Raw genomic sequence first — 15,718 nt, 5'->3', positions numbered from 1 at the left:
TTCCTATTGTATCAAAGGGAAATCCAGGATTGTGGAGATACACAATGCCACATTTAAAGAAAACCAATATATACACTAATCAGAAAAAAATAATGATTAATAGCAGAGAAAAGTAGCAACTGAAGAACAGGAGGTGATTTCACCTATGCTGGTACCCAGTACTTAAGATTAGTGGACTAATAGTCATTTCCTGTGGGAAGTCATCCTTATTTAGAAGAACAGATTTGGTTGAGCCAAGGGACACAGAGGCCTGGCTTCCAGGAACTAACAGCTACAGAGGTCTGTCCCAGATTGCCAGGATGCTGCGTGGGAGTGGTTCCGTCTCCTCCTGGAATATTTTCCCTAAGAGAATGGCTCCCCTAACTCCACCCTACCCTGTCCATCACAGAAGAAGCTCTTCCCAGTCTTGCCCCCTTTACTTGTGTGTCTATAAATAAAAGAGAGTTGTATGACTACATGTTGTTGTTAGAGGCCAGAGCTGGTATTGACCAGACCCAAAGTCATGCCCCCTCTTATTTAAAAAGAGTATTGGCTCTTGTATATTTAGTGGGTAGATAAGTTTTGGGGTAATTGAATGATATACAGTCAACATCCTCCTCCGGCAATTAAGCCTTTTCTCATCCATGTAGGATGTGGCAGAGAGGCCCCCCACAATTTCCCTGTGGTCGGTGTTAATGATGAGTGGCAATTCCAAGGTAATTGAGGAAAACTCAGAATTTTACTCCATCTTCCACCTCCTGAAAGCCAGGAAGCATGAAGCAGAGTTTGGAAAGGATTCAAGAGGATCATTTATAAAAATATGGAGCCCTCATCAGAAAATGGGCCCTTTTCCTGTGTCTAATTGAGCAGGTAGAAGAAAGTTATAAGGCAGCAAGCAACTCCAATGTTTAGCATAACAGGGTCTATTAGATTATGTACACTGTAGAACACATATGAGCCTGAGCTCTGACTGGTGACCCACCCAAGAGGGCTGGCTATAGGTTGGGCAAGTGAACTCCAGCAGCAAGAGGCTAGAGGAAGCTGCTGGAGGATAAAATTGAGTGAAGGTTGAGACCCTGATTCCCAACCTCAGGGAATCTTCCAAAGGGGAGGCTAATACCTAACCTGAGGGTAGCCCTTGTAGGAGTCCCTCACAAGAGCCTGCTCCTGAAACTCTGCCTCTCAGACATCTTGGAAAGTCATTCAACATCAGCCAGAGAAGCAGGGACCATCCACAGAGACCATCCATTTAACTGTCTGTCACTTCAGGGAGAATTCACTTATCCTTTCTTCTTCTCCCATCCCAACTTATCAGTTTCTCCTATGAGGAGAGGGGGTGGAATGGGGGTAAAGAGCATTCCATTTCCCCCTTCATCTCCAGTGCCTGGAGCCATAAAGCTGGTTTATGACAGAAGAGAAGGTGAACTTTAAAGTAGGTTTGGGGTTGAAGTTTTACATTGGTCCAGATGCAAACCATCTGAAGGTGATCAGAAGTTATGCTATTTATCTAAGTAGTAATAAGTGTGGTAAAGGAGATAAGGAGATCCCTGACTTAAAATGCTGACTGAAGAAAAAACCCAAATAGTATTATGCTTAATCCCCACCGAGTTCAGAAACTCAATGTGCCAGGTAAAATGAGAATTGTTAATTTTAAATAAAGGGAAATCAATTCAAGTCTGAAGAGCCTGGGTGGAGAGAGAGCTAAGAAGAAGCAAAGAGTGAAGATGTTCTGGTTTTAAGGGGACAACAGAAATAAATGGCTTGCTTATTAACAGTAAGATATCTAGATATCTGGTACAGGAAAATTTATCACTAATAGAATCACCTTGCTATGGTTTAAATATGGTTTGTCTCCACCAAAACTCACATTGAGTCTTGGTCCCTAATGTAAGTGTTGAGAAGTATTGGGAGCTTTATGAGGGATTAATGCTTTTCTGTGGGAGTGAGTTCTTGGGCTTAAGAGACTATATTGACTATCATGAGAGTGGGTTGTAAGTTTTCATTCTCTTTCTTCCTCTCTCACCATGTGACACTTTTCTCTCACATGTGTTTCTGCCATGTGATGCTGTTCACCTTGAGGTCATCACTAGAAGCTGATTTGGGCATCAGCTCTTTCACCTCTATAAAGTGTGAGCTAAATTAACTTCTTTCTTCCTTGTAAAGTAACATGTCTCAAGTATTTTAGTTTAGCAACAAAAATCAGACCAAGGCACACCTTTACAAATAAAAAGAAAATATCCAATTGTCCTTTATTACATGTGGTGTTTACATAATTTATTGGATTAATGAATAGTTTATATAGAAAAAGTGAGAATGACAGTTCTTACCTAGAATATTTTTTCTTTTTTTCTCCAGTTTTGACTCAATGATCTCTTGTGTCCTTGCAGATGAAGTTTGGGCAGAAAAATTTAGATAAACAGGGACATAGCCAGCGGATTCTTGAATTCTATTTAGCAATCCTTTTGCAATAACGGACTTTAGATTAAAAAAATCAGTTTGTTAATTTCACATTCAATATAACATATTTTTAATAACCTGTATCAATAGTAATCCTGTACACTATGAAACAGTATGAGAGAGAAGTTAAATCCAGACTGAAATCTGTACAATTTTCTTACTAGACATTTCATTTAGTTATATTTATCAGAACAAAAGAAATATTCTAATCAGCTCTATCTCAGAAAAAAAAAATCTTATTTTAATTGCCTACCCAAATCCATCTTGGTTACTATCCAAGACAACTTGAAAATGGGAATTACAGGAAGGTGCAAACTTCTTTTAGAAATAACTTAGATGGGAAATATTAACCACTATACATGTGGAATCTTTTAAAACCAAGAAGCCCAAACAATCAGTATCCTCCCTCTACCTTACTTTTTTCAAAAATATTAAAATGATGTTATTTTCATGTCAGGTAGAAGTAAAGAGGCAAGAAGGAACCAACTGAATTTCATCAATAGTGTTTTGAGGATAAAAACTGTTATGGTCAATTCTTCCCAATCAGTGCAGTGGCAGTCCCACAAATACCAACGGAAATAATAGTAAAGCCCCTAAACATAAACTCTGGCCTGAAAGTCTCTTCTGATTTACATAATATCAGCCCAAGGATTTATTCAGAAACTGGCAAACTTTGAAGTAATTCCTAAGGCCAATATAGATTTAGCATAGTCTTAGTCTTCCTGAAAACATGATAACATTTTAAAAAATTTCCTCTGAGAAATATGTGTTATTTCTGGTGTAAGTTCACCGTGCCTTAATGTTTGGAACAGAACTTTTTTGATGTTAGGTTTCCTACCTTGCCAACTCCAGTCATTCCAGTAAACAAAACTGAATGCTTGACCGCAAGTAGTTTTTCCATTAGATACCCAAAGCGCACAGTGTCCATTGTGGGAACAAGCATTTCAAAAAATGGAACATCTCGGTTGTACTTGAAAGTAGGTATAATTCTTTCCCAGGGATCCATTCTTTTAGTGTCAAAGTCCACATGAATGCTCCACAGATCACCAGAACTTGGAAGCTAAAGTATAAAATCAAACACCACTTTCAATAGGTAACAGGCAGTACAGCAAATGGTAATAGACATATTCACACAGAAACAAAGAGAAGTCGAGAAACATGAACTTATTTGGATTTTTTTTTCTTTGTAGAGAGGAGTAGTTTAAATATCAGAGGTTAATTTTTAAGACACAATCATGTAACACAATGTGTGAAAAATCCAATTTACTTATTGTATTAAAATCCCATACCAGAAAAGCATTTTCAATTTAATTCAACATCCAGGGGCTTACTCTGTGCCAAATACTGTGCTTTGTGCTACAAACACATGCTATATGAGACCCAGCTTCTGTCTTTAATGATATGGAAGCCATATGCACTTCAGGTAATATCCATGGGGAAGTGGGGGGGTCTCTTGCATTCTACTACATTTACAAAGGAGGAATGGCTTACATCAACTTGTAGAAGAGTTATGGTGTGACTGAGATGCAGGAAAGCTTTCAGAGTAGTGATGTTATAGCTAAGACTTGAAGAGCAGGTTGGAGTTAGATTGATAAAGAAGGAATGGGATAGGGATAGGGAGGAAGAGGTCAAGTTCAGGTTATGGAAAGTGCAGTGCATACTGAAAACCATTAAAGCACAATGAGAGATAAGAGTGGGGATACAGATAGGGGCTAGATTGCAAAAATGTATTAAAGAACTCAGTTATGGATTCTAAGTAGGTGAGTGACATAATCAGATTGCATTTCAGAAGGTTCATTCTGGCAGCTGTACACAGCAGTGTTGTTTTGTCATTTAATAGTGACTCTTAGTAAGAAGGTAATTTTACATGGCGATCCTATACAGACATATAAGTACATCTACAAATGTATAATATTTGCCCTTGCAATGTATAATTCACTCTATTTTCAATTCCATTCTATTTAAAAAGAAACTCTTGAGGTATAACATAACATTTTATGCCAGATTTTAAGAGTTCAGTTTAAAGAACTCATGTTACAAAAGTTATGTATGCAAACAGTAATGTATACATTTACCTCTGGATCAAGACATAGAATGTGTCTGACACCTCAAAAGTATTCTTTCTTCCCCTTCCTTATGAAGTAATTACTAGTTTATTCATTCTTTTTATCTTTTCATCAATACTACATTCTCTTCATTACTATTCCTTTATTGATTTTAATTCTTTTTGTTTTCTTTTTCTTTTTTTGACAGTGCTGGGGATAGACCTCATCTCCAGGTCCTTGTCTTGAATTCTTAAAGTCATGTAGTTTAAGTCCTCCAAATTTGTGTTCTTTAAGGTTGTCTTTGTTATTACAGGGCTTTTACATTTTTGCATAAGTTTTAGAATGAGACTGTCATAAAAATTCTATTGGGATTTTGAGATTGGAATTACCTTGAATCTTCAGAATATATTTGGGAGAGCTGACCTTAACAATTATGAATATTTTAACCTACAAATGTAACACATAACTTCATTTATTTAACTCTTTAGAAGTTTCTCTCAGCCAAGTTTTTTAGTTTTCAGTAAAGTCTTTTACACCTTTAATTAGATTTATCTGTATTTAATATTTTCTTGCAATGGTAAATGGTATTGCTTTAAAATTTTACTTGTTAACTTTTTGTGGACCTTAACTTCTATAGCTTTGCAAAATTACTTATTAATGCTAATAATTTATTTGTATATTCTTTAGGATTTTCTAAATATTCAGTATTGTTTCCTAAATATAATGATGGTTTTACTTCTTTCAAAGTTTGCATGTTTTATTTCTTTTTCTTGCCTTCTCACACTAGCTAAGACTTCCAATAGTGCTGGCTAAAAGTTGACATAATGGTTATTTCAATTTCAAAAACTAGTCGTGACACTTTCCCTTGATTTCATGGTAAATTAATAGATTGTGACCTGTAATTTTAAAAGCACCAATAGAGAGGGTGAATTATATAGAACTGGACAAAAGTCTAGGGAATAAGAAATAGGCTATTCTATAACTCAGAGAAATGATAAAATACATAAATTATTCAGAGACAGGATGAAGAGAGAACACATTTGAAAAAATATTTAGGAGATAAAGTTCATTGAATTTAGCATTTTACTTGCTATGGGGGGTAAGCTGAAACTATAACAATCCTTAAGTTCTGATTAATACTACATGGCTGTAAGACTCTTAACTGAGACAAGGAACACAAATCCAATAACTCATTCACTGGTACTTGCAGACAGAAGAAAGAATCCAACTTTGCATCTGGACTCCCTCCTGCTCTCAGATGGAATGACTACTGACAGGTCAGTTTTCTTGAACTGCTCTGCCAAATATCCTGTAATCATAGTCCATCAATGGCTATTCACTAAGAAAGGAAACAAGCTAAATGAAAAGATTTTTAAGGCTTACAATGGCCTCTAAGTTCTATATATTCTACCTTCCCCTCCCTAAGACACCTCTAACTTCATTTCTTACTACCTTCCCATTTGGCCATTCCACTCTGACCTCACTACCCTCTTTGCTGTTGGACAAAATTGACAAGTGCCTTAGTGTTTAATGATCTTTGTATTTCTCCTTCTAACTGGAATACTTGCCCCCTAAATTATCATTAACTCCCTTGACTTCCTTCAGGACTTGTTATTAATTAGATCTGAAATGTCTCCCCAAAATTCACATACTTGAAAGCATGTTCTTCAATGTAGCAAGGTTCAGGGGTGGGAGTTTTGGGCAATGACTGGACCATGAGGGTTCTAACCTCATCAGTGGAATAATTCATTTGATGGATTTGAAGGGATTTATTGGAAGATGGTTGAAACTATAGGAGGTGGGGCCTATTTGGAGGAAGTAAATCACTGGGGACATAATCTGGAAAGGCTTATCTGTGACCCAGCCCTTTCCTCTCCCACCTCTTTACCAGCTGCAGTGAAATAGCAGTTTTCCTTCACCATGCCCTTCTACCTTATTGTAGGCCCAAAGCAATGGAGTCAGTTGACCATTGACTAAAACCTCTGAATCTGTGATCCAAAATAAGTATTTCCTTCTCTAAGTTGCTTATGTTAGGTGTTTTGGTCACAGCATTGAAAAGTTGACTAACACAGGACTCTAAAAACATGATCTTGGGGCTGGGGTTGTGGCTCAGTGGTAGAATGCTTGCCTAGCATGTGTGAGGCACTGGGTTTGATTCTCAGCACCATATAAAAATAGATGAATAAAATAAAGGTCCATCAACATCTAAAAATATGACCTTATTACTAAAGCTTTCCTAACTACCATATAAATAAAACAGTTCTTAGCTACTTCCTGGTACTCCCTATCAGACTTTCTTGGACATATTTTTCTCTAAAGCACATACCACCAACTGTCTTGCATGTTTGTCTATTCCTGAATCCCTTTCCTGAAATGTAAGCTGTATGAAGTTAGGTATTTTGGTTACTTGCTTTAGCCCCAGTATCCAGAATGGTGCTATGATATAATAGGCTTTAAATAAATATTTATTGAATTGAATGCTGAATACTTGCTTTGGGCCACCTTTTGCTGCCCTTGGATGATCCCGATTACTTCTCTGGAAAAGGGGTGTGTCTATCTGTCTCAAATTCCCAGGTGTCCCCAGTCTGTTTCATCCCACTCAATTATGAAACAATCACTTTGAGAATGCAGCAGGGTTTCATATCTATTAGAAAATCTTAGTTCATTAGGTCTCTGATTCTTGGGACATCATCTTAAAATTTTTTCACAAATTTTAATTTTGTACAATTTTTACAAACTTTAGAAAAGTTAATAGTACAAAGAATTCTCACATACAATTTACTTAGATCAACAGATTGTTCAAATTTTGCCAGATATGCTTTCTCATTAGCTTAAAAACCAAGAGTCAGTTGTATACATGATTCCACCTTACCCTAAATAGCTGAGTGTTTATTTTCTAAGAAGAAGGATATTTTCTTACATAACCACTATAAAATAATCCAAATCAGGACTCTGAACACTGACATACTGTTTAACTTATATTTTCAAACATTGCTACCTATTTAGTAATGTCATTTATAGTTATGTTTTTTCAAGTTTGATATCCAGTCCAGAATCATACATTGCATTTAGCTATGTATTGTTAGTCTCTTTTCATCCAGAAAAGCTCCTCAACTTTCTTTGTCTCTCATGACACAGACATATTTAAAGTACATAGGCTAGTTTATTTGATAAAAGTTCCTCAGTTTGGATTTTCCAGGTGTCTTCTCATGATTAGATTCAAGTGACGCATTTTTTTAAAAGGATTTCACAGAGGCAAGGTTGTATCCTTTGTAGTGCACCATTGTTGGAAGGCACAGGTGTGTCCTGATATCAATGAAGTTAAAATGATCATATACTTAAGGTGTTGTCTTCAAGGTTTCTTTACTAAAGATATTATTTTTATTTTTTCAATTAATTAGAAATTTGTGGAGATTCTTTGGAACTAAGTAAAAAATGCTTCTGATCAAATCTTCACTCACTAATTTTGTCATCCACTGAATACTTCTTAAATTTTACAATAATAATTGCAAGGGGGTGACTTTCTAACTCTATCCATCATTCCTTCATTGTATAGTATGAAGACCTTTTTTTTCTACTGATTTGTTGGGTATGCATAGTTTTACTATCAGTATGACCTCACAGATTTTTATTTCCTTCACAGGGTCATAACCCCACACTATCAATATTTATTCTGATGCTCAAATCTACCCAGTTTTGATTGATTGGAGTCCCCTTGGACTGGTTCCTGAGTTCTTTTGACATGTCCCAACATTTTTGGGCACTTTTTGTTTTTATTATCGTAAATAAGATGTTTGAGGTTACTGTGCACTTTCTCTGCCTCAGTCCTGGAAATATTATTTCACTGAGGACCTTAGGTTCTTTGTGGAGAATAGTAGTTAGAAAGTAACATATTAGGTATGCACATTTCCATCAAAGTGTTGTTTCTAGTTCATCTCAAAACACAGAACTAGGAAGTTTATGTATGTATAAATTTGACTCCTAATGGTGTTACATACTGATAAACTCACTGCAAATTGAAAATATCACAAGAATCAAAATGATTTTAATCACTTAACTTATTGAATAGGATAATTTAGCTTAATCTACCTTAAACATGTTCAGAACACTTACATTAGTCTTATAGTTGGGCAAAACAATCTAACATAAAGCCTATTTTATATAAATTATTGACTATCATGTAATTTACAGAGTACTGTGCTGAGAGTACAAGTCTAAAAATTAGTAAAATAAATTTGCAAGTTAGAATTTAATATTCAGCTATAGTAAAGAGTTTTAATGAACTCCACACTTTAATTTCTTCATAAGAATGGACAAGGACTTCTAAAAATTTTTAAAACATACAATGAATGTTATCTATGGTTGAAAAAATGAGTTTGAAAATCTTCTGAAGTAAATAATTTATTTTGTGGCAGAATGAAGACTTTTAGAATTTTAATCTTAAATCTGTTTTTAATGATTCAAAATTATGATTTTAAATTTATTTTGTTCTTACCCTAGCATCAGGGTTATCATCAAATTGTGTTCTGATAAATGTATCAAAAGAATCCCAATGATTTTCATTTAAGTTTCCACCCAAAGACCATAAGTAACAGAATACAAAAGTCTGGCACAGCACAGTGTTCAGTTTCACTTGCTCCTAAAAAATAAAGAAAATAGTTTTAATATTTCATCCAAAAACATAAGAAAAATCTTAAGTTGTGTAGTACAGAGGCTTTTTTCTTTTATTTAGACTCACATTGTAAAATGGGCACCATGTATGTTCAACGGCTCACAAAATAAAATTTTCTTATCTACATAATGAAATATTGATGAGACAATGAATGGAAAGGAATATGTAGGAAAAACAGCTCAAAGTTGTCTTTCAACTGCCTATTATAACTTTTCTAAATGCATGCATAAAGGTATTTAAGCAGATTGAGAATATGTTGTAGACTGCAAGTGAATTGAAAATTGAGTACAGGAATAAACTATAGGACCTCTAAGATTTCTTCTAACTTTGAGATTCTATAAATCTAATAATAGTCATTACTTCTCTGAAAAAATAACTTGAAAATCAAATAACCTAAATTTCAGAAAATTTGGAGGTATTTGCAAAGACTCTACACAATAATTTCATTTTCTTAGTTTTATAGAAGTAAGAAAACCCTTCATACCATTGTAAAGTTAATTCCATCTTTGCCCAATATCAAAGACTCTAGTAAGCAACAGAGTGTGGTAACTTTGCTGATGTCCACTTGTGGGATTGCTTGGCTGCACTTTTTGTTGATAAAATGTAAACCTTCATCAACATAACGTTGGAAAAGGTTCAATATATATTCTTGAGCTTCCTCATTCAGCTGAAAATGAACCAAATGAATAAAAGTTTAGCAAGACCAGATGAAACATATCAAGTTTAGAAAGAAATTGGCTAAAACCCATATATTCTACACTCATAAATCTAGTGCATTTATATTCATAAGTGATGAATCCTCTGAAAGAGAAATTAGGAAAACTACCACATTCACAATACCCTCAAAAACAAAAACAAAAACTTGGGAATCAATCTAAGACCTCTACAATGAAAACTACAGAACGCTAAAAAAAGAAATTAAAGAAAACCTTAGAAGATGGAAAGATCTCCCATGTTCTTGGATAGGCAGAATTAATGTTGTCAAAATGGCCGTACTACCAGAAGCACTATACAGATTCAATGCAATTCCAATTAAAATCCCATAGGTATAGAGAAAGTACCTCATAGGTATAGAGAAAGTAATAAAAAAATTCATTTGGAAAAACAAGAGACCCAGAATAGCCAAAGCAATCCTTAGCAGGAAGAGTGAAGCAGGAGGTATCACAATACCAGACCTTAAATTATACTACTGAGCAACAGTAACAAAAATGACATGGTATTGGCAACAAAACAGGCAGGTAGACCAATTGTACAGAATAGAAGACAGAGAGACAAATCCACTTAAATACAGTCATCTCATACTAAACAAAGGTGCCAAAAACATACAATGGAGAAAAGATAGTCTCTTCAACAAATGGTGCTGGGAAAACTGGAAATCCATATGCAGCAAAATGAAATTAAACCCATATCTCTCACCCTGCACAAAACTCAATTCAAAATGGATCAAGGACCTAGGAATTAGACCAGATTTGCACCAAATAGAAGAAAAAGTAGGCCCAAATCTTCATCATGTTGGCTTAGGACCAGACTTCCTTAACAAAACTTCCAAAGCACAAGAAATAAAAGGAAAAAATCAACAATGGGAAGAGAGATCCTACAGAGTGAGAAAAACATTATTATCCTATGTACATGTATGATTACACAAATGGTATAACTCTACATCGTGCACAACCAGAGAAATGAAAAGTTGTACTTCATTTATGTACAATGAATCAAAATGCATTCTGCTAACTAAATAGAACAAACAGTAAAAAATTCATGTATTCAGTGTATTCTGTAACCTTTAGACCAAAGGATATAAATATCATAAAGTATGAAACACATTTTAAGGGAACCTTAAAAGACTAGGAAGGGACACAGAGAAGAGATACTGGAGAGCTGAGAATGTTCTACTTCTTGGTTTGATGAGTACCTGGAATTTGAAATAAAAAAATATAACATGATTATACTACATTAGCATAAAAATGAAATAACTATAAATCTAACAAATCATATATTAGATCTACACAAGAAAAACTACAGTGCTCTGATGAAAGAAACCAAAGAGACCTAAATAAATGGACAGATAAACTATGTTCGTATCTAGGAAGATTAGTATTGTCAGTTTCTCTAAATTTCACCTATAAATTCAATATAATCTCAATCAAATTTCTAGCAAGTTACTTTGTAGATACTGAAAAACTAATTCTAAAGTTTATACAAAAAGGCAAAAACCCCCAAATCACCAAAATGACATTGAAGAACAAAATTGGAGTTCTGACACTACCTAACTTCAAGATTTAGTATAAAGCTACAATAATAAAGACAGTATGATGTTGGAAAAAGAATAAACAAATAGATCAATGGAAAAGAATAGAGCTCAGAAATAGGCCTACACAAATATGGTCAACTTATCTTTGACAAAGGAGCAAAGGCATTCCAATGGAGAAAAGACAGTTCCCTCAATCCTGTCTCTCTCTCTCTCTCTCTCTCTTTCTCTCTCTCTCTCTCTTTCTCTCTCTCTCTCTCTCTCTCTCTGTCTCTGTCTCTCTCTCTCTCTCTCTCTCTCTCTCTCTCTCTCCTCTCTCTCCTCTCTTTCCCTTCTCTTCTTTGTCTCGCTCTCATTCATCTTTGGAGGGGGAGAGGCAGAGAATATTATTCCCTTGGAGAAGGAGATGGTATAGTGGGAATTCTTATAAGTGTTAAAATGTTATAAAGGTAAAGATAAAATCCCATTTTAGTATGCAGGAAATTCAGAGGATAGCATGGAACTGAGTTGTTTTGGATAATAGTGTACACGATTTCCTTCATTTTGGGTGGAACTGTAACTCAGGTTAGAATGTGTCTTGGGTCTAGCTCCTGTGACAAGGGTGGAAGGTTTTCTTTACTTTCTGGCTCTAAAGGGTGTTAGGGGTTCCTAAAATATAAAATCCAATTAATGCCTAAATTTAAAAGTTCCTTTTATTCATAGTGATTTCCTCTTATTACCCCTGGGCCTTCTGAAAAGTCTGTCCATGGTTCAATCTTGTTATTTCTACATTTTTAGGGACTGAGGAAGTGGCTCCTGTTTTTACTGACAGGAACCTGTCTGAGGAGAAGTCAGGAAGAACAGACAGGAAGCAGAGTGACTGGGCAGGCTGGCAGGATGAGGTAACAGGTAATGAGGACAGACTTGGGGAGTATATAAACATTCCTGGAAGACCCAGGAATTCTTAGGGAGAGGGACAAGATAAAATTCCATCAATCAAGCACAATGCTGCTGTAACCTACTGCTATTTGTGCACTCTCGGGAAGTGTGAGCCCCAACAGATGACGATGTTGGGAAATATCTGGTTGCATTTACCTTTTTAGAAACACCCTTCATCCATGTTTTAACATAAGGCATCCATTTTAGTTCTTCAGGATCCACAAACACCATTCCACATCGACTGACTGTGGCAGGGGAGGCAACCTTAAGATCTTGTACCTAAAGTTGGAAAAAAGTTGAATAGGAAATAGTTAATTATGCTTTCTTAATGTTAGTGATTCACAATTTAAAATTTTAATGCCAAAAGGCTTTATGTGGAGGACAGTGGGAAAGCAATAAGTAATTGGAAATGGTGAAGCAAATTTAAGTGAGGCATAAGGTTAAAAAAAAATGAGTATAGGAGGAATTGTCAAATCCTTATGGGTAGGAGCTGGGTATAGTGGCACATGCCTGTAATTCTAACAACTCAGGAGGCTGAGGCAGGAGGACTGCAAATTGCAAGCCAACCTGGGCAACATAGTGAGGTCTTGTCTCAAAGAAGGGAAAAAAAAAAAAGAGCTGAGCACCCACACTCCTGGGTTCAATCCCCAGTACAGAAGAAAAAAAAAATTATGGGCAGGAATAGATTTTTTTTTTTCTTTTCTTCTCTTTACTTTTCTCTTCTTTCCTCATTCTTGGGTCCCAACACCTAGCCAAATACATAGTATGTAGTGGGCATTTAATCAGTAATTGATGAATGAATAGACCTTGGGTGGTCTTTTTCATATTTTATAGCAGTATTTGGTTCCACATCCTTTTTCTAATTTATTGTTAAACATTCATACCACAGTAGGATAATTTATTCATATAAAATAACACTTTTTTAACTGAAGAAGAATTTCAAAGAAAGCAAGTGCTGGGGAAACCAGGATTTATTCTATTTTCCATTTATAGAGAGACAGGAACATTTGAGAAGCTTTGTCAGAACTGACAATCTATTTCAAAAGGATAATTTAAAAATAAGTAAAGAAAATATCATAGATGGTAAATAATACATCAGCTGAAAAAAATTAATGATGGTATGTCAATTTAAGGAATGATTTCATTCCATAGTAAGTCATACATTTACCTCAAAGAGCATGTGTATCTGAGGTGTGAGTTTAATCCTTTCACTGTTAGCCAGGCAAAGCATCTTGTTATCATCCAACACTGTATTCAGGTTTTCAATCCAAAGAGCATCCACTGGTCCATCACTGATGATCCATTTATGATCTTCTGAAGTATCATTCACAGCTGCTCGGACACTTAGTGCCATTAAACCATCTTTCCATTCCAAGGTTATGTTATTAACTTCACCATATAATTCACCCATTGTGATTGATTTAGGATTAAGAACATATGTTTTAACTGCTTGATAAAAGGGATTGCCTAAATTAAGTTTTTGCAAATTCCCTAAAGTTTCTGCTAGTACTTGGTACACTGTGGTCTTGCCACCTCCTGTTGGTCCAACTAACATAACACCATGCCTCACAAGCATAGTTTCATAGAACTGTATCACTTTTTTAACCATACTAATTTCAGGTTGAAGGTTTTTTCCATTCATAACATCCACAATTGTTGACTGTAAAATACCATAGTTGTGTTCTGGAATTTGGACTCCAGGAAAAAGATCAGATATGATTCCACTGAGAAAACAAAAGAAAAATTGATTAGAAACCAGTGGTCATGGATACTTTCTCATATTTCTATAATTACTTGATTCTTTGGAATATGTATAATATTATTTCATCTTGTATGCTGTGATAGAAGCACTCATTTTTTCCTGATCTCTTGTGTAATTTTGTTTCCTATATAGTAGACCAATGTATACTAATATAATAGGAACTTCCTGAGGATAAGCAATATCTCTTATGCTTCTCTATTGCCAATAGTATGTGGTATAGTACAAAACACATAGAAGATGATAAATTTATGAATTTGTTTTAAAAATTATATTTGTGTCTCAACTTTTTCCAAATGTATTTACCTACACATAACTCTATGTGGACATTCAGAAAAGTGAGATGAGAATTTAAGTAGAAAATGAATACTGGGTATTAAAAAAAAAGGAGAAAGAGAAAAGTTGGCTGTTTCTATGAGAAGCATTTTTTAGGGAATGTTTCTATGGAGAAAAGAAATTAAATCTCTACCTTACATTATATACACAAATACACTTGATATACAGTAAAGACCTTACATAAAGTGACAAAAGTATTAGGTGAAAGTATGGAAAAGATGAATTTTGCTATATTTTGGTAAGGAGATCTTTCTAAGAAAGACAGGAAATCTACAACAAAAAAAAATGTTGATAGAGTGAAAACATAAAATCAAACAGACAAAAAACAAATTTAAGTGAGATAAAAGGCTTCATACATAAATTTAAAGAATGAACCAAAGATATATATTTCTGATGTTTATGTCAGATAAAGGTTATGAGTTCCTATAAGAAAAAAACATGCTTCAAGAATAATAAATGTATAATGTGGAGGTGAAGGAAGATAGTGGAAGTGTGCTAGTCAGCGAGTCCTGATCTCATCACAACACAGAAAGAAAGTCTCTCTCTCTCTCTCTTTCCCTCTCCTATTTTCCCAATCTCTCAATTCTTTGAGAGGTAGGTGATAAAATAAATCCTCTAAGGATCAATATTACAAAGTCTGAGACCTGGAGGGACTGGAAGATAGGTTGCCAGAGTAGATAACAAACTCAGAACCTGAACCCAAACTGAAGGGCACCAGAGAGAGAAGGTGCAGGGAGTGGACATTCTCTTAAGCTCACTCACTTAAAAACTGTTGAAAACACCAAATTTAAATTGCGACGGGACGGGGTGATCCAAGATGGCGGCCTAGAGGGAGACTGCACCCCCAGTCGCTCCAGAACCCTGGAGTTAAGAAGGGGAGGCATTGAGAGACTCAGACTGAAATAGAGCCACGGGTGAGTCTGCCCACTGGGTAAAGCTCGGTCCGGGTAGCAGGCCCAGATAGAGGTGGCTTATCGGAGCCGGGCAGGGCAGCTAGAGTCATCCACAGGCAGCCCTGCGCACTCCGGCGGTGGGCCCCGCCCACACAGCCAGCTTCTCCAGGTTCTCAGAACGGAACTGGCCCGCTAGTGAGAGCCTTTCTGACCAGAACAAGCTCCGAGTCCTGGAGCCCCTGCAGCCCAGCGTACTCCGGCAACGAACCAGCGGAGAGCCGAGATCTGCAAACAGCCTCTGGGATTAGGGCAGGGCAGCCAGAGACCTCTTCAGGCGGCTCTGCCCACTCCGGCTGCAGGCTCTCTTCACGGGGCGATCCAAGATGGCGGCCTAGAGGGAGACTGCACCCC

The 15,718-nt window shown here is 36.0% G+C and overlaps 1 protein-coding gene across 1 annotated transcript in view; it reads right to left on the bottom strand.

The window, feature by feature from the left end:
- Positions 1 to 15,718, bottom strand: part of LOC124962941 (dynein axonemal heavy chain 6-like) — a 292,982-nt gene that overhangs the window by 149,849 nt on the left and 127,415 nt on the right. Inside the window, 6 exon segments of the mRNA XM_047522202.1 lie at positions 2,307 to 2,454; positions 3,275 to 3,496; positions 8,977 to 9,120; positions 9,638 to 9,820; positions 12,476 to 12,598; positions 13,488 to 14,043. Coding sequence (XP_047378158.1) covers positions 2,307 to 2,454; positions 3,275 to 3,496; positions 8,977 to 9,120; positions 9,638 to 9,820; positions 12,476 to 12,598; positions 13,488 to 14,043 — 1,376 coding nt within the window.

Source organism: Sciurus carolinensis, chromosome 13, assembly GCF_902686445.1.
Source record: "Sciurus carolinensis chromosome 13, mSciCar1.2, whole genome shotgun sequence".
Taxonomy (NCBI): Eukaryota; Metazoa; Chordata; class Mammalia; order Rodentia; family Sciuridae; genus Sciurus; species Sciurus carolinensis.
The sequence above is the reverse complement of the archived record's forward strand: the minus strand, read 5'-3'. Positions and strand labels throughout refer to the sequence as shown.